At 39.2% G+C, this 27,672-nt stretch overlaps 1 protein-coding gene across 4 annotated transcripts in view; it reads left to right on the top strand.

The window, feature by feature from the left end:
* The window catches only part of Cen (cerebellar degeneration-related protein 2-like), a 467,429-nt gene that overhangs the window by 367,181 nt on the left and 72,576 nt on the right, over window positions 1-27,672 (top strand). Inside the window, exon 1 of one of the 4 annotated variants that reach the window (XM_067157216.2) lies at window positions 11,606-11,743. The exons of the other annotated variants lie outside the window; for them this stretch is intronic. Coding sequence (XP_067013317.1) covers window positions 11,653-11,743 — 91 coding nt within the window. The 5' untranslated portion in view covers window positions 11,606-11,652. Of the gene's footprint in view, window positions 1-11,605; window positions 11,744-27,672 lie in introns of those variants that run through there. 4 annotated transcript variants of the gene reach the window in all.

Genomic DNA, 27,672 nt, shown 5'->3' with positions numbered 1-27,672 from the left:
ATCTGCACACTGGCATCGGCGTGTTCCAGGACTTTGTATCGCGACAGTCCCAAACACGGGAAAAAATGTTGGAGGACATCCCTGGAACTTGTCGCGATACACGTGTTCCGCAACTTTGTCGCATGGTGTGCACTAGCCTTCACTCACTCACACGTAATGTGACAGTGACATACTCGGGAGATACGCACGCCCAAACATGTCCATCGAAATCACGGTTCTCCTGTTCATTAACAAAGGAAAATTCCGCGTCAGTTTTATTTCCCCATCCCCTCCCCCCTTGTATATACTGTATGCGTTTAAATTTAGAGGAATATTTCCTTCTTTACCCCCGCACTCCTCCAATTAAATCTTGCTTAGACGAAGTAAAAGTCTGAAGTGAATCTTCAAAACCACATATTTCAGTTTTCATGGTACAATATACGAACAAACGGATGGGGTTGCCATGGGATCGCCATTGGCACCAGTCATCGCTAATTTCTATGTGCAAGATTTTGAAGAGCTCAAGCCTTCCATCTGGTTGAGATATGTCGATGACACATTTATTATATGGCCCCATGGTGAACACGAATTATCCATATTTTTGGATCACTTGAATAGCATACATCCAAACATTAAATATACCATGGAAGCTGAACGTGAGAATGTTTTCCTTTCTTGGATGTTTTGGTTTCTAAGAAATCAAATGGAATTTTAGGTCATTCGGTTTACCGTAAACCTACCCATACTAATAGATCTCCATGGGTCCTCCTATCACCATCTTTGCCTAAAGCGTGCTGTGCTTAAAACACCCTAATCAGCAGAGCAAGGGAGGTTTGTGAGGAGAATCAATTAAACGGTGAACTTGAGTTCCTGACCAGAACATTTCTGAGCAATTGCTATTCAAGGAAACAGATTGACGAAGTGCTACATCCTAAGCGAAAATACAGATTGTTATGTGATTCTCGTCCTTTGAGTCTGGCCTTCTTGCCATACGTACAATCTGTCACGGATAGTATTGGCAATATTCTCAGAAAGCACACTATCAAGACCAATATTATCATAGGCAATTGTTTGCGATCTGTCAAAGATCCTATTGGTTTAAACTGCGCTGGAATATATATGATGCCTTGCTCCTGTGGATCGGTTTATGGTGGCCAAACATGTAGGAAAGTAGCAACAAGGGTTAAAGAACATCGCAGGCACTTACGTCTTTGCCAGCCCGAAAAGTCTGCTGTGGCAGAACATGCCATACATAATGACCATCAAATAATTTTTGATGCAACTTCTGTCATTTGTAAAGAGAAACATGTTATTCCTAGAATCATTCGAGAGGCGATAGAAATTGCTAAACGCCCGAATAATTTCAACAAAGGTGACGGCTATATACTGAGTAGATCATGGCTACCCTCCATAGTTAACTCGTCAACATCTTTCTCTGTGACTCTGAAGGCCCTGGAATGAACTATATTTCTGACAGGATCTCTCTATCTTGAGTCTGGTTACTATGGAGTGACCGTAGCCATTATGCTTTGTTACTGCTCTGAAGACGATCCTGGTCGCAGGATCGAAGCGCGTCAGCTGGTATTTAATATTACACGACCTAATATCCCCAAATAATTATCATAATGTCATTCAGTGATCGTGAAAGTCTACGTATTAAGAAAACTGGTCTCCTTTAGAGAGAATCCATAATTCTACCTTGTCAGTCATGCTGTCTCGAAATTGTGCCATGTGTCGGGTATTCTGGCTACTTCCTACCAAATTATCGAATTGATGTTCTTCCGCTTTGACATACCGCAGACCAGCTGTTAAACAATAATTTCCGTAGTTTTGTGACCAATTGAATCTGCTGACGAGACACATTTCTCGAGCGAAACTGAAATATATGTATTTGTCTGTTAAGACATATTTGGTTGCGAAATGTTGGTCTTTACATAACAAACACAAGATGTTCCTTACCTTGTGGTGAGAGTTCAGCGTGCCCGCATTACCCGTGCTTTCCCATGCGTGTCCTTAGAGCGGTGCATTCCGTGTGAGTTGGCGGTCGGACGTCTTCGTTCAGTCTCGAGCAGGCAAGACCCGGGGTCGCACGTCACGTCGCGGGTGTGAGTTAGTGCAAGTGGTTCAAGTGTTCTTGTGAAAGTGAAGACTTGCTTATCAGTGCAATAGTGAAATAGATACCTCCGCAGTAATGCAGTGAATTGCCAAATAGATTTATTTTACCTGGCGTTAGCTTTATTTAGTCAAGATTGAAAGTTGGTGCTGAAACTGTTTTTTCTGTGATTCGTTAACTTGATTCATACTGATAAGTTCGATATTGGTAAGAAATCCTTTCGGTAGCATTCATTTTTAATACTTCAAAGATATTCATGCATTTTTCACTTCCTGTCGAGAATTCATCAGGGAAAATTTGATGGAATTTCGATCAAGAGCTCATTGTACACTAAACATATAGCATATGATTTGTGAACATGCGATATTCAAAACAAAGTTAGCATCCATAATACCATTATTTTATAAAGAAACGTATAAAATACTGAAGAATTGAACGCGTATACGCTAGGTCTTGGAAAAACAGATTCAGAAAAGACATTCTAAATGAAATAACAAAAAATAATCATTCAATCTTTCATGCACATTACAAAGGTGATAACTGTAATTCTTACTCTCCTTTAATTATTTTAAATTTGATCTTGCAAACGTCATCAATGAAATGTCAGCGTGTTTTTGGCACTCTGTTTTACACTACAGATGGCAGAAATGTAATGTCACTAGATTCAACAGGGAACTCTGCAAGAAATTACACGCAATTTCACATTCCTTCTGGTTATCCGTAATTACATTTGTGCAAGTACAAAATTTGACTTTTCTAATATTACGCTTTAGTGTTGAAGATGTGACATTGCAATCGTTACCTTTCTATTAGTATTACACATTTGACTTTGTAATGTAATGGCACTTTCCTGTTCGTATACAAAACTTTAAATTTGCCATTGTCTGCTCATAATTTGAGAGTAATTTCGAAATATTTTTCTCATGCTTCTTTTTAGCTCTATTTCCGCAGGTGTCTCTTAGGGGTGTTCAATTTGTACGGTTGTTTACTCGTAAATTTCCTCGATCGTCACTGTAACGTGGGTGGTCGGGAGCTTGCCTCCGTATGTTCAAGGCTGCGGAGTGAAATTCCAGCACATTTAGCACGTGAAATTGTTTAAACGCTAGTCACTCGTAAGATCAATCAGCGCGCTAAAGAACCGCCTTTCAAGATCAAATCCCGGAACTTTTACATCTCTTTTAAGACTGTTAGTAATGGAATTGACGTTGAACATAATTCACTAGTGGAAAAGTCTTCTCTCAAACCGCAGTGTTCTCTTCTCGACAGTCCTCTACATAGGAACCTCATTCTATTTCCTCGATGGTCATGTTTCTGAAGCAGAATGTACTTTATCGCTCTTTCTATTATCCCCGCCCGTCGTCCAAGGTCTTACCTTTGAGGATAATATGCTGGAAGACGAGTCTTACAATTAGCTTCAATTTTCTCTTCCCTAATTTCATTAACAGTTCACTCTTTCCTCCTATTTCTCACAGAACATGATCATAGCTCTGGAACTACATCACAGCTGCTTCAAGTCGTCTTCCCCGCCCCGCTTTCTCAAAAACCCAGGTTTCACGCCCATATATTGCGGCACTTCACCCGAAATGTTCTTGAAATTCTGTTTTAATTTTTTTTCGTACTAGGGATTCTAACAGTTTAAAATTTCAGATTCACAAATTTTCTTCCATAAATTTTCTTTCACTTAAGATATTCCGTCAGGAGGTAAAAGATATGAGTTAAAAAAAAAAGGAACTCGTAATTGTTTGGCTCTGACTGGCTAACTTTTCGTTGAACTGAGTAATTTCTAAACCAGTCAATAAGACACCTCCCCTTGTTTTATGTAGGGTCGCAGATGTATCCAGGGACTAGGTTGGGTGATAAAGGCATAATTATTAATAATAATAATAATAATAATAATAATAATAATAATAATAATAATAATAATAATAATAATAGCTTTACTATCTTCTAGTCGGTTTGATATGAGACCTTTTAGGCTGCCTGCATGCCAATTTAGACATTCCGTTTTACTCCGCCACCTGACAAACGGACCTATCGCTGAATTTAATTTTGCCGATCAACATCAAATGTGTCATCAGAGATTTTTTTCCATGCCCACATCATACGACATAGTATATCGAATGGACTTAATTGCCACTCGTCGACATTCCCACTACCTCTGCCTTATTTGAACCTCCTGATCTTGGAATTCAGAGATTTACCTTAATTAAGGCCACGGCCGCTTCCTTCCCATTCCTAGGCCTTTCCTATCCCATCGTCGCCATAAGACCTATCTGTGTCGGTGCGATGTAAAACAAATAGCAACAAAAATCCAGAGATTAGATCGCTTCATATATAGTCACGAGGTTATTTAGGAATTGTAGTAAGGATGTAAAGGAGAGGGCATATAAGTCTCTGATAAGACCCCGACTCGAATATGACTGTAGTGTATAGGATCCTCACCAGGAATATTTGATTCGATAAGTGGGAAAGATCCCAAGGAAAGTAATTCTATTTGCTCTGGGTGATTTCCGATAAATAAACAGTGTTAAAATATTGCAAAATTAGGTCTGGAAAGACTTAGATGTAAGGAGATGAGCTGGTTGGCTAAGAGATATGTTCCGAACTGTCAGTGGAGAGATTGAGTGGGGGTTTTTAAAAGTAGGGAAGGTAAAGTTGGAATTTTAGAGGACTAATTGGGGCAAATATTCCCTTTATAAGAAGAGGAATTAGGGAGTGGAATAATTTACCAAGGGATGTTTTCGAAGTTATTTGAAATTATTTAAGAAAACATTACGTAACAAAGCAACTGACTAATGGATAATCTGTCATCTGCTAAATGAAATGACACTACCCCCTATTCCAAATCATACACGAAGTAGGTGAGATAATACTGGAATCAAGCCTGAAGCACTAAATGCATCTGAAACGCTGATCATTGATTAAAAAATGTAGAAAAGCAAGAATGAAAAATCTTAAGGGAATATGGATAAGGAAATCTCATGACTGGCAGAGAAAATATCAGACACATTTAGGAAAACGTTCGTAATTTTATGGACATATTCTCAGAATGAGTAATCAGAGAATGACCAAACGAATTCTGAACCTTGCCCTATCAATAAAAGTTTTTTTTTTTTTTTTTTTTTTTTTTAATGGCTGCTCGAAGTTGGAAAAGATCTTCAGGAAATAGGAATCACAAATGACATTTGGTTAGTCAAATCAAAGTTCAGAAAATTAGTTGACAATCGCCGATTTAAACATCATCCAAGCACACTACCAACAAAACCTGGTCAGAAGATGGCAAGAAAAGGCACAGTGAGAATATGAAGATATTTTGGCAGTGATATCAGCAGTGAGCAAGAAGAAGAAGAAGAAGAAGAAGAAGAAGAAGAAGAAGAAGAAGAAGAAGAAGAAGAATTGTACTATCTGTTTTCAGAATCGACGACGTTGTCGATGGTTACCCAGTTGTACTTTCTCTTAAAATATAATCACCACGGCCGCCAGCCGCTGAGATACCAGAATTTCATCCCGCAACAGTTCTTGTACGTGCTGATAAATCTGCCGACAAGAGGCTGACGTATTTTAGAACCACCGGACTGAGTCGGGATCGAACCTGCCAACCGAGGAGATTCGATAAATATTATTATTATTATTATTATTATTATTATTATTATTATTATTATTATTATGTGAAAAGAGATCTTCACGGGCCATGGGATTTGTCGGAAATGTGTCCCACTGGAGTTCAAGATCGTGAAGGCAATATCTGTCAATGAAATGAAATGGCGTATGGCTTTTAGTGCCCGGAGTGTCCGACGACAAGTGCCAGCGAAATTAACCAATGATGGTTAAAATTCCCGACCCTGCCGGGAATCGAACTCTGGACTAGTGTGACCAAAGGCCAGCACGCTAACCATTTAGCCGTGGAGCCGGACAATATCAACTGTTGACTTTAAAAACACCCTTAGATGACCCCGTCCTGAACCGTGATCCAACCCGCTTTATTCTGATGGACAGATGAATGAATGGATTACTCTATTCACCATCCGTTACTGGGAAATAATGGTATTTATTTATTTATTGAAATTCATTGATTCCTTCATTAATTCATTGCATAGTGTATGTCATGTGCCTGGTTTGCTCCTCCAACATCTTTCCACCTCTCACAGCAGTGGGCCTTCTCTTTTAATTGCCCAAAAGTGCGAACTCCCACTTGTAGTTTCAGCTGGTCAGTGAAAGTGTGCCGTGTCCTTCCTCTGCCTTTTTAGATTTATTTTCCTACATTGCTCGTATAATAAGATTACAGAGTTTGTTGTTCTCCTGGTGTCTTCAATTCTCTGTCTAATAACAAGAGTCTAAAGTTGAGGTCCATTTTCGATTTTACGTATCTCCTTCCCATATACCGTATATTTTTCTCCCTGGTCTTTCTTGTTTCATTAGTCTTTTAGTAGGTGTGCATTGTATGTTTATCTTCTGATGATGATGATAATAATAATAATAATAATAATAATAATAATAATAATAATAATAATAATAATAATAATGCTATGGAAGATGATTTCTAATGGTGAAGACGGCTGACACACCCAGGCTCCGAGCCATAGCAATTAACTAATAAAGGTTAAAATCACCGACCCGGCCGGGAATCGAACTCGTGAGCCATTAGACCAAGGGCCAGCACGCTAACTATTTAGCCGGACTCTGATGGGAAGGCTAACAACAACGAATTGATACGTTACTGAATTGAGTCCTTACCCAAGTTGATGTTCAAACACTTGATTGTTTATTACTTTTCTGAGCGGGTGTTTTATTTCTGCCACCCAAACACTGCATGACGACGTGATCACACAGCCAGCTGTGATTGCTGGTTCGTTGTAGCAATTTGCTTGTTAACGCTCAAGCGTGTAAGTTTCTTGTGTGTGTGTTTTCGCTTGCGTAATACTCGTGGCGATGTTGACAGTGTCTCCAATTGCTGCTCCCTCCTCCGTTTAATATCAAGGCGTTCCAGACGAGTCTGAATTAGTGTTATCTGGCAAATGCAAAACAAAGAACGATCGTAGCTTTTAATGATCTGTCATTAAGTGACCCTTTTTAGTCTTCAAATGATAACACTTACGTTTCTTCGTCATTATTGATTGTTTTTCTTCTTCTTCATTTTTCGTTGTTTCTTATTTTCTTTTTCTAACCGAGCGGAGTGGCAAAGCTCTGCATTCGTGAGGCGCGCGGGTTAGAATCCCACCGTCAGCTGTCGTGAGAATGGATCTCAGTGGTTTTCCATTTCAACTTCCATCAGACAAATGCCGGAACAGTTCCTGTTTCTAGGCCACAAGCAGATTCCTTCAACCCCCTTACCCAGTTTCATTCACAATCATAAATTTAATTTTCGTTAGCTCCTCAACTGAGGTTGGCATCAAGAAGGGCATCCGACCGTAAGAACATATATCAATTCATCCCCGACCTCTTATCAAGGAACAGGATTAAGGGGTAGACATGCATCCTTTTCTTTTTTCTAGATTTTATATTTTCTCAGACTGGGCTGAGTGGCTCAGACGGTTGAGAAGCTGGGCTTCTCAGCTCAACTTCGCAGGTTCGATCCTGGCTCATTCCGATAGTATTTGAAGATGCTCAAATAAGTCAGCCTCATGTCGGTAGATTTACTGGCACGAAAAAGAACTCCTGCGGGACTGAATTCCGGCACCTCAGCGTCTCCGGAAACCGTAAAAAAGTAGTTACTTGGACGCAAAGTATTATTATTATTATTATTATTATTATTATTATTATTATTATTATTATTATTATTCGTACTGGCCTACTAAGGACCACGTATTACAGCTGTCTTCTCTGGGCTTTGATCTTCCTTCATTCTTCCTTCATTCCTTCGTTCCTTCATTCGTTGTCGGTGTGGTTTTTTTCTTTCCTACATCCACGTCTTTCCAGCCTTCAACTTTGGCCTTTCTTGAAAAACTTGGTCGTTTAGTTTCCTCCTCAGTGGATTATTATTAAATCGATTTTGGCCTACTTTGTACCACGGTACCACTTGCTGGTTAGTCCTTTTTTCTTCTCCCAGAAATTAATCATTTCGCTGTGGTTCCTCTCCTCTGATCACATGTTCTTGGACTTTTTATTATGCTTTTTCCGGAATCTAGTGAATTTATCTATTTTTAGCTCGAAACATATTTCCGTTAACGATTTCTTCTGAAGGAGTGTCAAAGTGGCCAAGTTCCTCCATGTCTTTTGTTTCTTCTAACCATTTTGTAGTTTCTTTTAATTTGATGTAGTTTAAGATTTTCTTTCTAAGTCGACTCTCGTTCATTATTATTATTATTATTATTATTGCTCTTGCATTTTTTCTTTGTTTCTCTTTTTCATTTTTCTACATTTTGCACTTTTTTAATATATATTTTCATTCTACAGTTTTGAATGTTTCCTCTTTTTCTCATAATTTCTTCTTTGTTTTCATTTAATCACAATTTTACTTGGTACACTGTTAGAGCTACTAAGACCACTGCTAATTATCCCAGCTCTTCACATTCCTTGTAGAGTTGTTATATCTTCAACAGTCGATGTTAGAAGTCCACATAACAATTTCATCTTTGTAGATCGCAGCCTGACAGCGTTCTTCAATTTTTAATCCGGAAATTTTTCTTCCAACATCTTTTCCCCCTGAACTGTTAACTGAAGAAGCCCGTGCCTCTCATAACATGACCCAGATGTTCCGAGTTTTCTTCTTTTATTTGTTCTTACAATTTTCAGATATTTGCTTTGTCTCCTCAGCTCCTCATAATTCGTTAAATAGTCCAAGAAATCTTTAAAATACACACATAGCTCTTCTGTCCCATTTAGGATAAGTTATCCTCTAAAAGAACTCCTATGTTCCATAAAATGTATTGTGTATTGTCTCCATAATATCTAATACCTGGCTGTTTCAAGCAGACCACTACCAACCCTTCTACCCTATGCCTGATTCACCAGATTATCGTCAAATGATATAACTTTCAAAAACTTCCGTTCATTGGGTCATAAGTTGAACTTTAACACTTACTACTAACCCGAAATTCTCGTCGTCCATTGCAAATAGAATGCTGTATTGTATATTTACTTTCGTGTCCGTGTGTGCAAGAGATAAGGCCTAAATGTATGACTCGTTCAGAATAACACACAAGTTATGTGGTTGTTAAACAGAGATTCCATCACAGTTTGTCACCAGTGAATCACAACTTGACTGGTACACTGTTCGAGTTAATAACTGCTAACTACCGCAACTGTTCACATTTCCTGTTGGCTTAAAAACATCTGTTCAGCAGGCACAAACTTAGTAGGCCTATCATTTGGTGTCTCCTCATTCAGCAAGGAAAACGAGACCTATCTGGGTTTGACTCCCGTGCTTCTGCTAGAATTTAAGGCTGGACCAGGATAAAATCCCGGTCTAGAAAACCAAGAATAACTGCCGAGAGGATTAGTCGTGGCAACCACAAGACGCCTCGTAATCTGCAGCCCTTCGGGCTGAACAGGGGTTCCTTCGTAGGCCAAGGCCCATCGGGGCTGTTGCAACATGAGGATTTGGTTTTGGTTCTGGGTTAAAATATCCCTCTCAGCCATTCTAAGAATGTTTTCCCCTGATTTTTCAAAGTATCTCCAAGAGAGCTGTTTTCCTTACCAAGGCTACAGAGGATCGAAGCCAGGCTAATGCACTTCTCAATATGGAAAGTCACAATCGTGTTGTACTGTTCGATTTCGTCGCAAAATTGTTGGTGCCGAGGCAATGGTCACGGAATCAACAAACTAATAAAATTAAGTCTACGGCCACTGTTATCAGACTGCTAAAGGCATGTGAAAAAATCTGCGGGACAAAATTATTATTATTATTATTATTATTATTATTATTATTATTATTATTATTATTATTATTATTTCGAATGGGCCACCAGAGGACCACGTGCCAATTTCAATTCCTTCTTTGTTCTTTCCTGTTCTTCCAGTACGCTTTCATCTGTTCACTATGTTTCTTCTTTCTGTCTTCAGACCACTTTGAACCAGTCTTTTTTTACCTTCCTACCTTGGAATCCTTCTATTTTCAATACTTTTTCCCGAAAGTCTTCTGTATTATTTATTTCTTCTGTTATATTGTTTTTTCTAAATCCTTTCTTACTTCATTGACCCAGCTTGTCGTTGATTTTTTACCCCACAAATATCTGAAAATCTTACTAGTTAATCTACTATCTTGCATTCGATATAAATGTCCAAAAAACATAAGTCTCCTTTTCCTCATTACATCTGATGTATTTTCTATTTTTTGATATATTTCAGCATTACTTCGTAATTTCCAACCTTCTGCTGTATTTTGTGGGCCTAATACTTTCCTCATGATTCGCCTTACTAGTATTTCTAGTTTATCTAAATTATAGTTTAATGCCAGACATTCGCTTGCATATAGGCATTCCCTCTCCTCTACTGCAGATTTTGCCAAACCATTTTCTTGGATTATTTCCCCTAGATATTTGAATTTTTTTTACCCTCTCTATTTGGCCAATATCTGTTTTCAGAAATTTTGGTGCATCCCAAATATTTGTTAAAAATTTTGTTTTTTCTGCAGAAATTCTTAAGCCAGTTCTGCTGGCGATTCTTTCCAAGGCATTTACTTGGGTTATAGCAGATGTCACATTTTCAGAAAGTATTGCAAAGTCATCTGCAAATGCAAGACAATTTATTTCGATCCTTTTGTTTCCTCTTCCTAACCTTATCGGTGAAATGTCGAGTTCAATAAGTTTTTTGTTCCAAATTTTCACTATTTTCTCTAGGACACAATTAAAAAGAATTGGGGATAGTCCGTCGCCTTGTCGTACACCAGTTTTTATTTTGAAAGGCTGTGATATCTCTCCCAGAAATTTCACTTTATTATTATTATTATTATTATTATTATTATTATTATTATTATTATTATTATTATTATGTGACTGGTTCTATCCTGGCTCAATCCGGTAATATTTGAAGGTGCATATATTCTTTACCCATTGAAAAAAAATAGTTTGCTAAGTGAATATTTTAAACTAGGATTTCTTTAAAAAAGACAACTGCGACACAGAAGTGGAGTTAACAATGCTCTTTCAGGGGAATCTCTGCCGTTCTTTCAGTAGCGATTGTTTCGTAGCTCTTTGCATTGGTTTATCCTGATAGACGTTATCTCAGTAAACTCATCATTGAGCAAACTAGCATATGACACAACGAATAAGCATAACTTAATTTGCAATAAAACCTTTCTTCAGTGTCTTGTTTTATTGACCTTGTCCTTGGAAACTTCTTTAATTGCTGTGTAATTAAAATTTCTAATAAATATTTTATAACGGCAGAATTTTTTTTACGATCTCTAGACAACTGTGTAACAAGAGTGGAGTTAACATTGATCCTTGAGGGACGCTCTGCCGTTATTTAGTGTTTTGTTGCTCTTTGCCTTGGCGCGGTCCTGATAAACGGTATCTCGATTGACTGATTATCGCACCTCATCTGATAAGGTGGACATTGATTTGCGTGGGGGAGTGAAACTAGTGATGCGTAAGAGTGAATTTGGACACAGTTGTTGAGTGATGTCGGCCGTGAAGGAGATGGAGGAAGGAGAGCCGTCCTCGCTGGGATGGGACTACACCATCGAACTGGAGTGTCTACGAGGACCAGAAGGTAAATGTCTACATTTTTGTTCTACATCCACATACTTTGCTGTTGTTTCTGTTTAACTTGGATCACCAGTGAGTCAAGCAGGTGTTCTGAGCACACTTCCCGTATCAGGTTTGCTGTATGGTGGGTTGCGATCTGCTGTCGGATTTTCTGTGTCCAATATAATCTTCACTGGCAGTGTCACTGTTTCCCATCAGTCAATTGGTCACCACTAATCTCCATTTTGGGCAGTCGCCCACGTGACAGATTCCCCCATCGTTTTTTTTTTACCTAGAATTTTCTTAAATGAATCAAATAATTTGTAAATTTATAGAACATCTCCCATGGCAAATTATTCCAATCTCTTCCTATGAAGGAATATTTTCCCAAATTTGTCCCCTTGAATTCCATCTTCCTTTCCTACATTTGAAAGCTCCATTTTAGCTTATTCTTCTACTGTCATACCACGCCACCTCTTTATTGACAGCTGGGAACATTCCGCTTAGCTCGTCTCCTTACTCCCAAGTCTTCCTAGCCCAAAGTTCGCAATATTTTCGTAACACCATTCCTTTGTCGGAAATTATCCAGAACAAATCGTGCTGCTTTCCTTTGTATATTGTCCCGTTCTTGATTAAAGTAATCCTGGCGACGATCCCACACACTAGAACCATACTCTAATTGGGACCTTAGCAGTCATGCGCAGCCTCCTTTATGGTATTGCTACAACCCTTAAATAACCTCATAACCACGTGAAGAGTTATGTAACCTTTATTTACAATCCTAATATGTGATTGCCCCAGTGAAGATCTTTCCTTATATTTAACATAGTAATTAATACTGGGAGGACGATGCTGCTTTTGATACCAACATCTGCATTCCATCATTGGTGCTGGAATGGTTCTTTCCGTCCAAGGTAATAAGAGCGTTTAATACTAATATTGACTTGGTATGGACCTGGTATGAAGGGAATAAGGATGACTACTGTGGTGACTTTCACATTCCCAATAAATTGGATAAAATGATAAAAGGAACTATCAAGATATGGAGGACTTCCCTCATGCTTCTCGGAGTGAAGCAGTGGTACTGTGTCGTCTTCTTATACTGAAGGGAGAACCTCCTCCGGTGTGTACTTGCGGTGGTTATCTTACTGTGGTATACACCCTTACGGAGTGCGTGGACCTGTCTGATTTGCGCCGTATTCTAAAACTCCCGAGTACCATATCCCTCATCCTACGAGATGACGAGCAGTCAGCAGTTTTATGGGGGATTGTGGTCTGTTTTATCTTATATAAACGTATTTCCTATTAATCATATTATAGTCTACTACGTTTTATTCTGTTGACTGTATTTTAATTGTCACTTTAATATTAATTTGAATAATACCGTATATATTACTGCATTCCATGTCAATGCTTTATTCGACCGTAATCTATATTTTCTATCATTCCGTCAGAAAGTAAGGCATTGCGAATTAGATCCAGTGATTATTTTAAACTCATAATTACTTTTCATCATCGTTTGCTTTAAATTCTAGTCAGTGGATACATTTAAAAAATGTAATGTAATTTTGTATCACCTCGTACCATTAGGGGCCGATGATGATTTCTATACACAGTGCCTTTATTGCAGCTGTCAGGCCATTCCTTCCCTATTAAATTTCTAATCAGTTAGTATTAAATTTTGTTTATTATTTATTACCCTAATGCTGTTTTCCTGACATGCAGAGGTCAACATACTTCCCTCTGGCGGACATCTCCCTGTTTAGTAACTGGAACCTGCATTCCAAGATAATGTGTACGAACCTCGTATACTCACACACACTTGCTCAGGAGACACTTGCCATTAAAGAGTTTACAAACTTGGGTTCAGTGGTACGTTCAGTCATCACCCCGACATCTTCGACAGGTTTCTATCCTTCTTTCGTATAGCGATACCTTCACGTTTTGAAATGTCGGACCATTTTCCGCATGTTTTTGAACTATGCTATATGGTATCAAATTGTTAAAACTCCATGTATCAAAAGAAAGTTACAATTAACAATAACCTCTTCCTAATCATTGGCTTCCGAGATCATGGGAGATGGGTATTATCTTTTTAAAAATCGTATTCCTGCTTGCTAATATAAATTCATTTTGTATCCTGTGTGTACACTACTTGCCTGATTTTTTTTTTTTTTTTTTTTTTTTTTTTTAAGATAGTGATTGAAGTTGATGGTAATGTTTTCGCCAGGAAGCGGAAGAAGATCATTTAAGATGCACTGTTTCAAAGAAGAAGAGAAATCATTGACGATCTTGGTTGCTTACAAATGAAGTGCTTGTTGTGTATATTCTAGAAGCGTGTCAACATGCAGGTCCAGTGCAGCGAATAACATGTGGGTGAAACTTTGGCAGCATTTTGTTGGAGGCTCGCCAGAGGTCAACATACTTCCCTCTGGCGGACATCTGCCTCTTTAGTAACTGGAACCTGCATTCCAAGATAATGTGTACGAACCTCGTATACTCACACACACTTGCTCAGGAGACACTTGCCATTAAGGAGTTTACAAACTTAGGTTCAGTGGTACGTTCAGTCATCACCCTGACATCTTCGACAGGTTTCTATCCTTCTTTCGTATAGCGATACCTTCACTTTTTGAAATGTCGGACCATTTTCCGCTCTGATTGGATAGATGATGGTTGCCCGGTTGTACTTCTTTTTAAAACAGTCATAACCATCAGCCCTCCTCTGCGAACCATGTGACCTTGCCGCGGTGGGGAGGCTTGCGTGTCCCAATGATGCAGATAGCCGAGCCGCAGGTGCAACCATATCGGATGGGTATCTGTTGAGAGACCAGACTAACGAATGGTTCATCGAAAGGGGGGTAGCAGCCTTTCGGTAGTTGCAAGGGCGGCAGTCTAGATGATTGACTGATACGGCCTTGTAATAATACTCAACATGGCTTAGCTGTGTTGATACTGCTACACGGCTGAAAGCAACGGGAAACTACAGCCGTAACCACCTCCCGAGGACATGCAGCTCTCTCTGTATGAATGATGTACTGATGACGGCTTCCTCCTGGGTAAAATATTCCGGAGGTAAACTAGTCCCCCGTTCGGATCTCCGGGTGGGGACTACACGAGAGGGGGCGATCATCAGGAAGATGGATACTGACATTCTGCGAGTCGGAGCGTGGAATGTTAGAAGTTTGAATCGTTGTGGTAGGTTAGAGAATCTGAAAAGGGAGATGGATAGGCTAAAGTTAGATGTAGTTGGTATAAGTGAAGTACGTTGGCAGGAAGAACAGGATTTTTGGTCAGGCGACTACCGAATTATCAACACGAAATCAAACAGGGGTAATGCAGGAGTTGGTTTAATAATGAATAAGAAAATAGGGCAGCGGATAAGCTACTACGACCAGCATAGTGAAAGAATTATTGTCGCCAAGATAGACACCAAACCAATGCCCACCACCATAGTGCAGGTCTATATGCCTACTAGTTCAGCGGATGATGAAGAAATTGAAAGAATATATGAGGAGATAGAAGATTTAATACAATATGTCAAAGGTGACGAGAATCTAATTGTGATGGGAGACTGGAACGCAGTGGTAGGCCAAGGAAGAGAAGGTAGCACAGTAGGAGAATTTGGATTGGGACAAAGGAACGAAAGAGGAAGTCGGCTGGTTGAATTCTGTACTGATCATAATTTAGTCCTTGCCAATACTTGGTTCAAACACCACAAACGGCGGCTTTATACGTGGACGAGACCTGGAGACACTGGAAGGTATCAAATAGACTTCATTATGATTAGGCAGAGATTCAGAAACCAGGTGTTGGATTGCAAAACTTTCCCAGGAGCAGACGTGGACTCTGACCACAACTTGTTGGTCATGAAATGCCATCTGAAGTTGAAGAAATTGAAGAAAGGAAAGAATGCAAAAAGATGGGATCTAGACAAGTTGAAAGAAAAGAGTGTGATGGATTGTTTCAAGGAACATGTTGCACAAGGACTAAATGAAAAGGCCGAAGGAAACACAGTAGAGGAAGAGTGGAGAGTCTTGAAAAATGAAGTCAGTAGGGCTGCTGAAGAAATGTTAGGAAGGAAGAAAAGATCAACTAAGAATCAGTGGATAACTCAGGAGATACTAGACCTGATTGATGAACAACGAAAATACAAGAATGCTAGAAATGAAGAGGGCAGAAAAGAATACAGGCGATTAAAGAATGAAGTGGATAGAAAGTGCAAGGTAGCTAAGGAAGAATGGCTGAAGGAGAAGTGCAAGGATGTCGAAGGCTGTATGGTCCTGGGAAAGGTAGATGCTGCATACAGGAAAATCAAGGAAACCTTTGGAGAAAGGAAATCTAGGTGCATGAATATTAAGAGCTCAGATGGAAAGCCACTTCTAGGGAAAGAAGACAAAGCAGAAAGATGGCAGGAGCATATCCAACAGTTGTATCAAGGTAACGATGTAGATAATTTGGTTCTGGAACATGAAGAGGCTGTTGATGCTGATGAAATGGGAGACCCAGTTTTGAGGTCAGAGTTTGACAGAGCTGTGAGTGACCTAAATAGGAACAAGGCACCTGGAATTGATGATATTCCCTCTGAATTACTGACTGCCTTAGGAGAAACCAGCATGGTAAGGTTATTTCATTTAGTGTGCAAGATGTATGAGACAGGAGAAGTCCCATCCGATTTTCGGCAGAATGTTGTTATACCTATTCCCAAGAAAGCCGGTGCTGACAGGTGTGAAAACTACCGCACTATTAGTTTAGTATCTCATGCCTGCAAAATTTTAATACGTATTATTTACAGAAGAATGGAAAAACAAGTTGAAGCTGAGTTGGGGGAAGATCAATTTGGCTTCAGAAGAAATGTAGGAACACGTGAAGCAATCCTGACTTTACGTCTGATCTTAGAGGATCGAATCAAGAAGGACAAGCCCACGTACATGGCATTCGTAGATCTAGAAAAGGCATTCGATAATGTTGATTGGACCAGGCTATTTATGATTCTGAAGATGATAGGGATCAGATACCGAGAACGAAGAATTATCTACAACCTGTATAAAAATCAGTCTGCAGTGATAAGAATCGAGGGCTTTGAAAAAGAAGCAGCAATCCAGAAAGGAGTGAGGCAAGGCTGCAGTTTGTCCCCTCTCCTTTTCAATGTTTATATAGAACAGGCAGTAAAGGAAATCAAAGAGAAATTTGGAAAGGGAATCACAGTCCAAGGAGAGGAAATCAAAACCTTGAGATTTGCCGATGATATTGTTATTTTATCTGAGACTGCAGAAGATCTCGAGAAGTTGCTGAATGGTATGGATGAAGTTTTAGGTAAGGAGTACAAGTGAAAATAAATAAGTCCAAAACAAAAGTAATAGAGTGCAGTCGAACGAAGGCAGGTGATGTAGGAAATATTAGATTAGGAAACGAAGTCTTAAAGGAAGTAGATGAATATTGTTACTTGGGTAGTAAAATAACCAACGATGGCAGAAGTAAGGAGGACATAAAATGCAGACTAGCACAAGCCAGGAAGAATTTTCTTAAGAAAAGAAATTTGCTCACTTCAAACATTGATATCGGAATTAGAAAGATGTTTTTGATGACTTTTGTGTGGAGCGTGGCATTGTATGGAAGTGAAACATGGACGATAACTAGCTCAGAAAGAAAGAGAATAGAAGCTTTTGAAATGTGGTGTTACAGAAGAATGCTGAAGGTGAGATGGATAGATCGAATCACGAATGAAGAGATACTGAATCGAATTGGTGAGAGGAGATCGATTTGGCTACATTTGACGAGAAGAAGAGATAGAATGATAGGACACATCTTAAGACACCCAGGACTTGTTCAGTTGGTTTTTGAAGGAAGTGTAGGTGGCAAGAACGGTAGGGGTAGACCAAGGTATGAATATGACAAACAGATTAGAGCAGATGTAGGATGCAATAGTTACGTAGAAATGAAAAGATTAGCACAGGATAGGGTGGCATGGAGAGCTGCATCAAACCAGTCTATGGACTGATGACTCAACAACAACAACAACAACCATCAGCAGCAATTTTCAAGTTCTGAACCTTGAAGACAAGGCTGGGGAAAATCTTAGCTCAAGTTGGTTGATGTGTCTTACTGGTGTTTTCTTGGATGTACATATTATGGTTTTTGTTTCCCTTGCATTAATTTTGAGATTCCATTTGCCTAATATTAGCCTTGATAAAACTGAACGAGAGAAACAGTTTTGCTACCAAGGAACCCTAATCACGAGTGATAATAGGAGCAATCAGAAGTCGGGAAAAGGGTAGCAATGGCATAGAGAGCCTTTGAAGGTAAAAAGCATCTGCTGGCCAACAAACATACATATATACAAACTCGGAAGGCGTTTGCAGAGATGTTTGTATAGAGCGTGCTTCCGTACGGTTGAGAAAGCTGGAGATTGGGAGAGCAAGGAAATATTGGAGGCAATTGAAATGTGGATCTGGAGAAGAATGCTGAGAATAAGTTGGTCTGAAATGAAGAGCGGAAAATAAAATTTATTGGCCACATGAAGAGTTCCTTTGATATATTATTGGAGAAATAATTGCCGGGAAAAGAGGAAGAGGATGAGCCAGAGTGTCTTATTTCAAGAACCTGCTTCTGAGAATGAACTGAATGACCTAGGCTGAGTTGTAAATACTAGATACGACATATGTGGCTGCGGCCACAAGGCTTAGCCTATAGATGATGATGATGATGATGATGATGAAGTGGTTTGATGAAACTTCTCAATAGATTGCGTGTTTTCCAAAGCTTTAGCATTCACGTGGTAAACCAGGCAGTTTGTGCGCGCATCGCTTTGCTGTATCTTTCCCTACCACTTGCTTACTTATGCTGCGATTTAGACAACGTGTCATTGAAGCAGGTGAATTTACAACTCAAATGCTAATAAACACGTGCCAAGTGCTTGATTATCATTTAGATATCTGTAGAGCAGTCCTGGCAGGGACATTACATACTCCCTGCAAGTTAAGGAAAATATGGTATGTAACCGGGAGAAGCTGTCCTTAACGTGGTATCCTTTTGCTAATTGCGGGCACGAGTCAGTTGGCCTAAATCAATGGGTTCAAAGCTCTTTATATTTTGAGGCAAAGATATAACGAATTTTCTGAGCTTGAGAACGGTTATTTTAAGACAAAAAGTAAGAATGTTGAAATCCATAAAAGGACATCGCGCGCAACATGGCGCCTCCGGGTGCTGCGTTGAAAAGGGCTGCTCTACAGGGCACGAACGTGTTCGGTTCCGGGGGCCCCTAGACTTTCGCCAGTCTAGCCACTGTTACGCCATTGGTGCCATCGTGCATAAAAACTTTCTCTGTACAATTTTGGACAAATAAATTTGATACCATAATATAGGTACTAAATTACAAGCACGTAATTTTTAAAAACGTATATCTAACCCAGACATGTGTACCATCCGGACTAAGTACTCCGAGAAGTTGCCCAGCGTGTGCCAAGCATCTGAAAGGGGAAACAATAAAACGAACTCACATTGAAGTCCAAGGACGAACACGCACGAGTCTCTAATGAAATGCAGGCATCATTGAATAACTTTGTCGTGACACAAGTCTTATTGTCGCCTGGGAACTAGAACGTACTTACTAATGTACGCTGTACACAAATGAGTCAATAAAATTTCCGTTATGACCTCCTCTTCACGTTTACAATTCTACCCATCCTACTTTCCATTTTAACGTCTTAACAATAGACGTATTGAACCCATAATTCTACGGTGAGAAAAATTTTTATTTTTCCCAAATATTTATTTGGTATTCAGAAACTACTGTATGTTTGAGGGCAGCCATTTTTGCGCTCCCAAGAGCCCGATGTTGCGTGGGAAGGTTCCCGCAAGGCGAGCTCGTGGATTGCCGGGACACTTCGGTGGAACTCGAGTGCCCGACAATTTTCTAAATTAATGAATTCTGCACAACGAGGGATTTTGACAAGATAGTAAAGGAAGAAATAAATAAGCAAAATTATTCATATACCCTCTGTGGAGGTAGTGACACCAGGGAAAATTTTAGATGCAGTTAAGCCCAAGTGTGTGTTAGCGTGAGAACAGCGAGCTAGTTACACGTGCCAAGGTCGTGGGCAGAAGAAAAACGCGCGAAACGCACGGGCAGAAACAATTTATTTCTCATGTTGTGAGTGTAGAAAAATTATAAAATTAACACCTAACATAGTGCAAGTCTGTCCGGAGTTCTGGGACAAGTCTTATCAAAATCGGTTTATTAGAAGCAAATTTGGCAGATTACACCACCGAGACTCATAGAGGGGATAGCGTCCTTCCGAAAATTATAAAAGAAACCCCCCCACCGTAGATTTGGGAGTGTCGATCTGGAACTTGAGGCCGCGGGAGCTCGTGCCCGTCGTCATTAGAATTTCGCGCCAGATTGACCGACAATATTTCAATACATGTTCGTGGCTAAAGTCCATATATTTAGTAAGAAGAAAAGTGAATTGGAGAAGCTGTGAACGTTTGCAGACGAACTGGGAAGGTGTAGGCTGGTTGAAAAATACACAGCAGATTTTATTTTTATCATTTCCTGTACTCTTGTAAGTGAAGAAGGTCTGGGGGAAGCGATTCAAAATAGTTCGATTCCCTTATCGGCCGAACACCTGTTCTTGTTGAAACAACGGGGAGAGAAACCACTCTGGGAGACGCATCAGACAGTTATAGCCGACTGCAGAACGAGGGAAGTTCGTGGTGCAAGTTACAAAGAAAATGCATTATTTATGGTAATTTTAATCTCGTGTGTGTGTGAAGGGTAGTGTTTGGATGAGTGAGTTTTTAAATATGAAAATGTTATCTGTGAAAATGAGGGGCTAAGTACGAGGTTGCTGGGATGATGCAATCAGAATGCTGAGAATGTCACCAATGTGCAGGTCTGTCTATTTTATATTATGTTGTAGTTAGTAGTTAGTTACTGTCTGTCCTAACCAAATTTCCAGATGATTGTCGGGTGAGATTCGTAATTATCAGGCGAAAGGCGTTGTAAATTTTGGTCAGCGTGTGAAAATTTCAGTGTGTAAAGTTCATGTCAAGAACGGTAAAATGCGACGCTTAAAATTTTGTGTTGAGATGAGATATCATTCAAAGTGCGGATTTGTGAACGTTATAAGTGTAAATTTGTCGTGGCGAATATTGTAATTTCAGGTGTCAGTTGCATTCAGAAATGCTGGTCGATAATAATAATAATAATAATAATAATAATAATAATAATAATAATAATAATAATAATGTTTACCACGGGATAAGGAAATTCCTCTCTGTTAAATTGCATTTAACCAGTTATTTTTACAAGGATCGTAAGCATATTTAGATAATGTCAACGAAATTTGTTAGAGTTACAGTCGTTAATGGGAAGAAAATTTTGAGACATCGTGTATACTTGAATTGCGAAAGGTCGATGTGTGCTCTTGGATTCTTGAGGTCTGAAAGTCTTAATAATAGTAAGGTAAGAGATGTGGTTAATAATGGTTGTCGTTTTCACCAGGGGATCGATGTATGAAAAAGGATTTTGAAGGAAAAGGAATTGAGTGCGATGAATTGATATGTATGTGGAGACGAGATAGATAGGAGTAATACCGCTGGAAAGCGAGGAGAAAGAGTGTTGAGACAAGCTGTATTTTTGTAGAGGAAGTATTTAGGAACAGGCTGTGTGAAACAGGCTGTATTGTTTTCCGCAATCAATCCGAATTTGAGATAACTATGATGTGAAGCATTGTGAAATTTATAGAACGATTCCAAGTGAAAACGACTCTAGTCAAATGTTAAGTCTGGGTAGTAAACATCCAGTGATTTTTGTTACGAAAAGCCCGCATGGATGATAAGAGAATGGACAATCTCCAGGATCACAGAGCACTTTGGACACACGGTTTGGGTTATATTTAATTTGTTCATTGGAGAGGTCATGGATAAGATGGTTGGAATTGATGATAGGCGATCTGAGAATTTCGAATGCGATGGTGATGATTATTATTTTGAAGGCGTCCACTAAAAGGGGAAACGTGTGTTGGGAATTTTCATTGGCAGCCCTGACACTTCAGTGCACAGGCTGAGATTGTGTTCGAGGTGGAGAATCGTTCGTCACGTCTATTTACTTTTGAGTTCACATATTATGATGAGGTAGACACTTGTATTTTTTTTCGAGAGGTAGGCACTTACCGTGTTTCGACTTGCATTCTTTTGATAAGAGACGTAGTTCCGTCGTGCGTATTTTTTTGTCTGACCAGATTCAGTGTTACTGTTGGAGGTTTGTTGGAAATTGCGGTTCGCCTGATATGTTAAGGGAGACGTGGTGCGACCCACTTTGACGCCCAACGATAGATTTAGGACGTCACGTGTTTATTCTTGGAGTCATTGGTGATGAGACGTCCTAGGTCACGCCCGACGATAGAATTTGGAAGGCATCATGTATATACTGATTAGGTTTAGGGTGTACAGATTTCAAGTGAGCCCGACGATAGGTCTGGGATGGTAGCTGTACACACTCAAGTCTCAGTTTAGATTTTTTTTTTTCTTTTGTTTCTTTTGTGAAGTGGCCTGGAGGAAGGTAGCAGTTACAGTACGATATGATTTATTGTAGAGGGTCTATGCGAAGCTCTCATTGAGATAACGGGACTGTTGTTGATAAACGAGGGCTGTCCAAGTGCGGGACATCGACCCGATCTAGATTAAATATTTTTACTGTGTTTCTTCGTGCGTGTTAAGCTGTATGACTTCGAGATGCTAATTTATTTTTACGAACTTCATTGTTTCTCGTTTTAACGTCCGTTTTCGTTTGATGGTGTGCATATTGACACTCAGCGTTTTAGAATGAGACTTGAGTTGCGAATGCGGTTTCGATTCGTCAGCCAGTGATTTATATCATTTTTAATTTTGTCGTATTTTCATTCTTATTCATAGTAAGTAAGTAAGTAATCACTTTACCAGTAGTGTGTTGGGACAGACAGTAAATAGAGAGATCTGTACTGGTGGCATTGTTGTCAAGGGAAAGAATTCCTTAAATTTGTAGTAAATTTTAGCGTGGACTGGTAAATTTATTAAGCATAATAAATCCATTTCTAACCTGAAAATCGGTTCAATAATAATATTTTCAAGTGACTTTTCACTTTTTGATTAACTTCAGTGTTTGGCATTTCTTCTAAATGCATGATTAGTAAGTGTTTCCTGCATTTCGCAGTTTTGTTCCTTTAGAACGACTTAACGTAAGATCCTCCCGGATCATGTTGTTGTTGGTTCCTTCCGAACAGCCGTTTGGGGTGATGCACGTTTAGCATCGGGACTACCTTATCACTTAAGGGTGTCATGAATGACAAATACATGGTGGAATTTTATTTCAATTGTGAATGATGCCATTAACTTGTAGTGAACACCATGCTTTCCCATAATATTTCGCAACCTATCCAAAGCAACTGATAGTCAGTTTGGTTCGATTAAGGGTCCATTCGGCGGATGTTCCGTATCCGTGAAGGGTATTTGACTGGTGGATAACCTTAATTAAGAGAAAATCAGGCGTTCTAATTGTTGAAAGTCAGATTTTCCACGGATCGTGTGGATTAACTCTCAGTTCTCGTTTGGAAAATAGGCGCCCGGTTTTCAGGTCTTCCCTTTTTCAGTTTTTCAGTTTCGCTGTCCACTAACATGTAAGCTTCTCCGAAGCAATTCTTCGACATTGGAAGAAACGAAGTGACGTTATGTAATGTGACTGTGTTTGGAACTTTTCAAAAATCAATAATTAAATTTTTTAAATATATTTTTGTGGCAAGAATGCATATTAAATTAACGATGTTATCGTGCTCTTTCAGTGTAATAAAAGTTAGTAAGCACATTTTTGCTCCTCATTTCAAGTAGTTAGGCTTTCTTCTGAACCCCATCGTTTGGTTAAGATCGTGACCGAATTTATTCCCGCAACGACCCAAGATTCAAGAGTTCTAAATTGTTCTACTATAGCAGCCGTGGCCGACCAACGATGGAATGGTAAGTTCAAGGGTTCAGTATGTATAAACAGACAACTATCCACGAACTGCTTGAGTCAGGACTTCATCTGAGAGACTTTCACAGAGAAAACCTGCGCCGGAATTAAGTGTCTGTGGAATGAAATTGTGGTAGTGGTGATAACTATTTTAAGAGAAAGTCAAGATTCCTCTATTAACCCTGGAGCCACACCCTCTTAATTTCATGACACAAACCCACTTAAAATACATAGTTTAGTCAACTATGTAAACATTCATGTTGAGAGGTTATGTTATTTATCTACAGTATAGAATAACAGTAGGGTTTTTTTTTCGGTTAAATATGAGTTTGTGGAGTAAATACAATAGTACTAAAATGGGTTACATAATTACCCTCTTATTTCAAACTTACTTTCTTCTACGAATGAATAGCATCACAATATATTACAGCGTTGTTTGATTCCTGGATATCGGAGTACAAGGGAGGAATAATTTATTGTAATGCAAAATGTGTTTTGATGCATGCATTTTTTTCCTTATTACTATATTAAACGTTACAATATTCAACTTGTTAACTATATCAATCCAGTTTCTAAATTGTATTTTTTCTTTAAAAATTTGTTTGTTTGTTTGTTTGTTTGTTTGTTTGTTTGTTTGTTTGTTTGTTTGTTTGTTTGTTTGTTTGTTTGTTTGTTTGTTTGTAATTGCTGGTAGAATAAGTTCTTGGATCAGAGTACTTACAGGGGTTAGAAAAGGCTGTAAACTTCCACCTTTCTTGTTCGTACTTTTGATGGATCATCTACTGAAATGCATAAAGTGGCAGGGAGGGACTCAGTTAGGTGGAAATGTAGTAAGCAGTCTGGCCTATGCTGACGACTTGGTCTTAATGGCAAATTGTGCCGAAAGCCTGCAATCTAATATCTGGAATCTGAAAATAAGTGCAATGAGTATGGTATGAAAATTAGCCTTTCGAAGAGTAATTGATGTCAGTAGGTCAGAGATTCAACAGAATTGAGTGTCAGATTGGAGATACAAGGTTGAAACAGGTAGATAATTTCAAGTATTTAGAATGTGTGTTCTCCCAGGATGTTAATATAGTGAGATTGAAGAAAAGTGTAGTAAAGCTAATGGAGTGAGCTCGCAGTTGCGATCAACAGTGTTATGTAAGAAGGAAGTCAGCTACCAGACGAAACTATCTTTACACCGGTCTGTTTTCAGACCAACTTTGCTTTACGGGAGCGAAAGCTGGGTGGACTCAGGATATCTTATTCATAAGTTCTTTTTTCCTCATGAGGCCTCTAAATATTAGTTCCTAATTAGCGTCGACCTCTAAGATCTTTTACTACCATGCTTTCCTTCATTCTCACCTAGATATACCTGTTCCCTTCACATAGCTGCAGGTTGTTCTTATGGGGTCTTCTCGGATTTTTTTCTGTCTCTTCACCTGGTAGTCCAAGAGTGGAGAGTCTGATTCTACCCAGCGCCTCACATTCGAAAAGTATGTGTTCAGCTGATTCCTCTGCTTCATTGCATTTCCTACATATGTTGCCTCTTATTACTCCAATTCTGTGTAGGTGTTTTTTTCAGATGGCAGTTTCCTGTCAACAGTCCTACTACCCATCTTATATTTTCTCTGCTGAGTTTCAACAGTTCTTTAGTATGCTTCTTGTTTGGTCCTTTTATCAGTTCCTTTGCAAGCCTGCATCATAGAGTATTTTTCCAGTTTTCCATTTGTTTCTTTTGTACCCATTTTCCTATGTAGTATCGGGCTTGTCCATAGGAAATCCCGCATACTGGTTCTGGGCCTACAAAATGTGTTTCTGCCCCTTTTCTGGCCAGTTTATCTGCCTTTTCATTTCCTTATATACCTGCATGCCCTGGTACCCATATTATTTTGACAATGTTGTACTTTGAGAGCTTCAGGAGAAGTGAGTGGCAATACCAGACAATTCTGGATATTATCCGGACTGCTTCTAGTGCCTTAATGGCCGCTTGGCTGTCCGTAAAAAAGAAAATGTTCTTATTCCTATAGTTCATTTTCAGATTTTCTTCAAGACATGTTGTGATAGCTATCACTTCAGCTTGAAATACTGTAGTGTGTTTACCCAGGCTCATCCGGATTGATCTCTCAGGTCTTCCCCCGTTGATCCCTCCTCCTGTGCCATTCACAGTTTTGAGCCATCAATCCACCACACTATATTATTCATAAGTTCGAAGTAACAGACATGAAAGCGAGAATGGTTGCTGGTACAAACAGGTGGGATCAATGACAGGAGGGTACTCGGAATGAGGAGATAAAGGCTAATTTAGGAATGGACTCTATGCATGACGCTGTACGCATAAACCGGCTTCGGTGGTGTGGTCATGTGAGGCGAATGGAGGAGGATAGGTTACCTAGGAGAATGATGGACTCTGTTATGGAGGATAAGAGAAGTAGAGGGAGACCAAGACGACGATGGTTAGACTCAGTTTCTAACGATTTAAAGATAAGAGGTATAGAACTAAATGAGGCCACAGCACTAGTTGCAAATACAAGATTGTGGCGACGTTTAGTAGATTCACAGAGGCTTGCAGACTGAACGCTGAAAGGCATAACAGTCTTTAATGATAATGTATGTTATTTATTTATTTTGTCCTAGACGTACAGAGTTATATAGTGTATATTACCCTTCTTAAGTTGTATTAGTGTTACTCTTGTCTCATCAGTCTTTATAGGGTTATGCTACAATTACAATATACATTTTGAGTGAATTGAGTAACTGGGTGCCTGTAAATTGGTGAGTCAATAATTTCATTATTAAGTTGTGCTCGTGCATGAAGGAATAAACATTCTTCTCACCAAATTATGGATAGCCACCAACTTGGGAGAGAGCTACATAAATGAATAGATTTAGATAGAATAATTTAATGAATGAATGCATGAATTGAATCATAAATAAACATAATACTGCAGTCTGATAAAAATTGAGAAATTACAGCGCGTAATTGTGGAGTTGGGTTTGATAAGAGGATGACAATTGAAGTTCGCAGTGGGGTATTCAACTTCAGTAGAGAAGAATGCAGATGGTTCTGTTGTTTGAGAGTACTTCTTACTTGACAGCATGATGTGGTTCGAGGAGGCTATTTCTCCAGGGTCTTCTGGGCAATGAACGGTGTCCAGATGTACTCTTGTTAAAGATGAAAGGTGTCTTCGTGTTAATTTCAAATTCTTGAACCAGGCTAGCATTGGAATGGTGGGCTGAATTCTAGCATTATGCCTTTCCTTGCGCAAGCTGTGACGTTTTCCAGTACTCAGACCATTCCCTGTAGTCCTGTTGCTTGATTGTGGGCAGCAAATCAGAATATTGTAACTGTTTGTAGAGGAGGTGCTCCACATGTGGCTTCTTTCGCTAGCTGGTCTGTCATCTCGTTCATCGTTATACTGGCGTGGCCTTTCCTGTAGGAGATGCACTTCCTGTGCTGCTTTCTGGGCGGCATAGATTAAGTTCAAAATATCTGATGCATACTGATGAGTAGAGCCCGGATTTCCATGCAAATGCATGTTTTTAAATAAGCTAGCTACACTTCTCAAACTTTGCAAATATTCGTTTTACGACTTAACAATTCCAAATAACCGTTCTTTTTCCGTGCATGTTTGCATGTTTTGGCATTTTAGGAGAAAATCCATGCATAATGCATATTTGAAAGATTTTAGATAAAATAGCGAATATTTGGACGCTTAATATTGCATAATATGACGTATATTCTGACTTTGACGCATATGTATATGAACTTGCATCATAGTGCCTTTTCTGAATGTTAGTTTGCAGAATTTGGGACAATTTTTCACGTTATAGGGTACAGTATGTCTATTATTGAGAGACAGAGGGAATGTATTCCTGGCATCGTATGTACCTATGTAGCCTACATACGGTACAGGTCCTATAATCCAATTAACCAAACACTTTATCTTTTGCTTCAGTAAACAATGACGGAAGGCTCCACGTCG

This window comes from Anabrus simplex, chromosome 13 (genome assembly GCF_040414725.1).
Source record: "Anabrus simplex isolate iqAnaSimp1 chromosome 13, ASM4041472v1, whole genome shotgun sequence".
In the NCBI taxonomy this organism is placed as follows: domain Eukaryota; kingdom Metazoa; phylum Arthropoda; class Insecta; order Orthoptera; family Tettigoniidae; genus Anabrus; species Anabrus simplex.
Note: the sequence above shows the minus strand (reverse complement) of the source record. Positions and strands in the feature narration are given on the sequence as shown.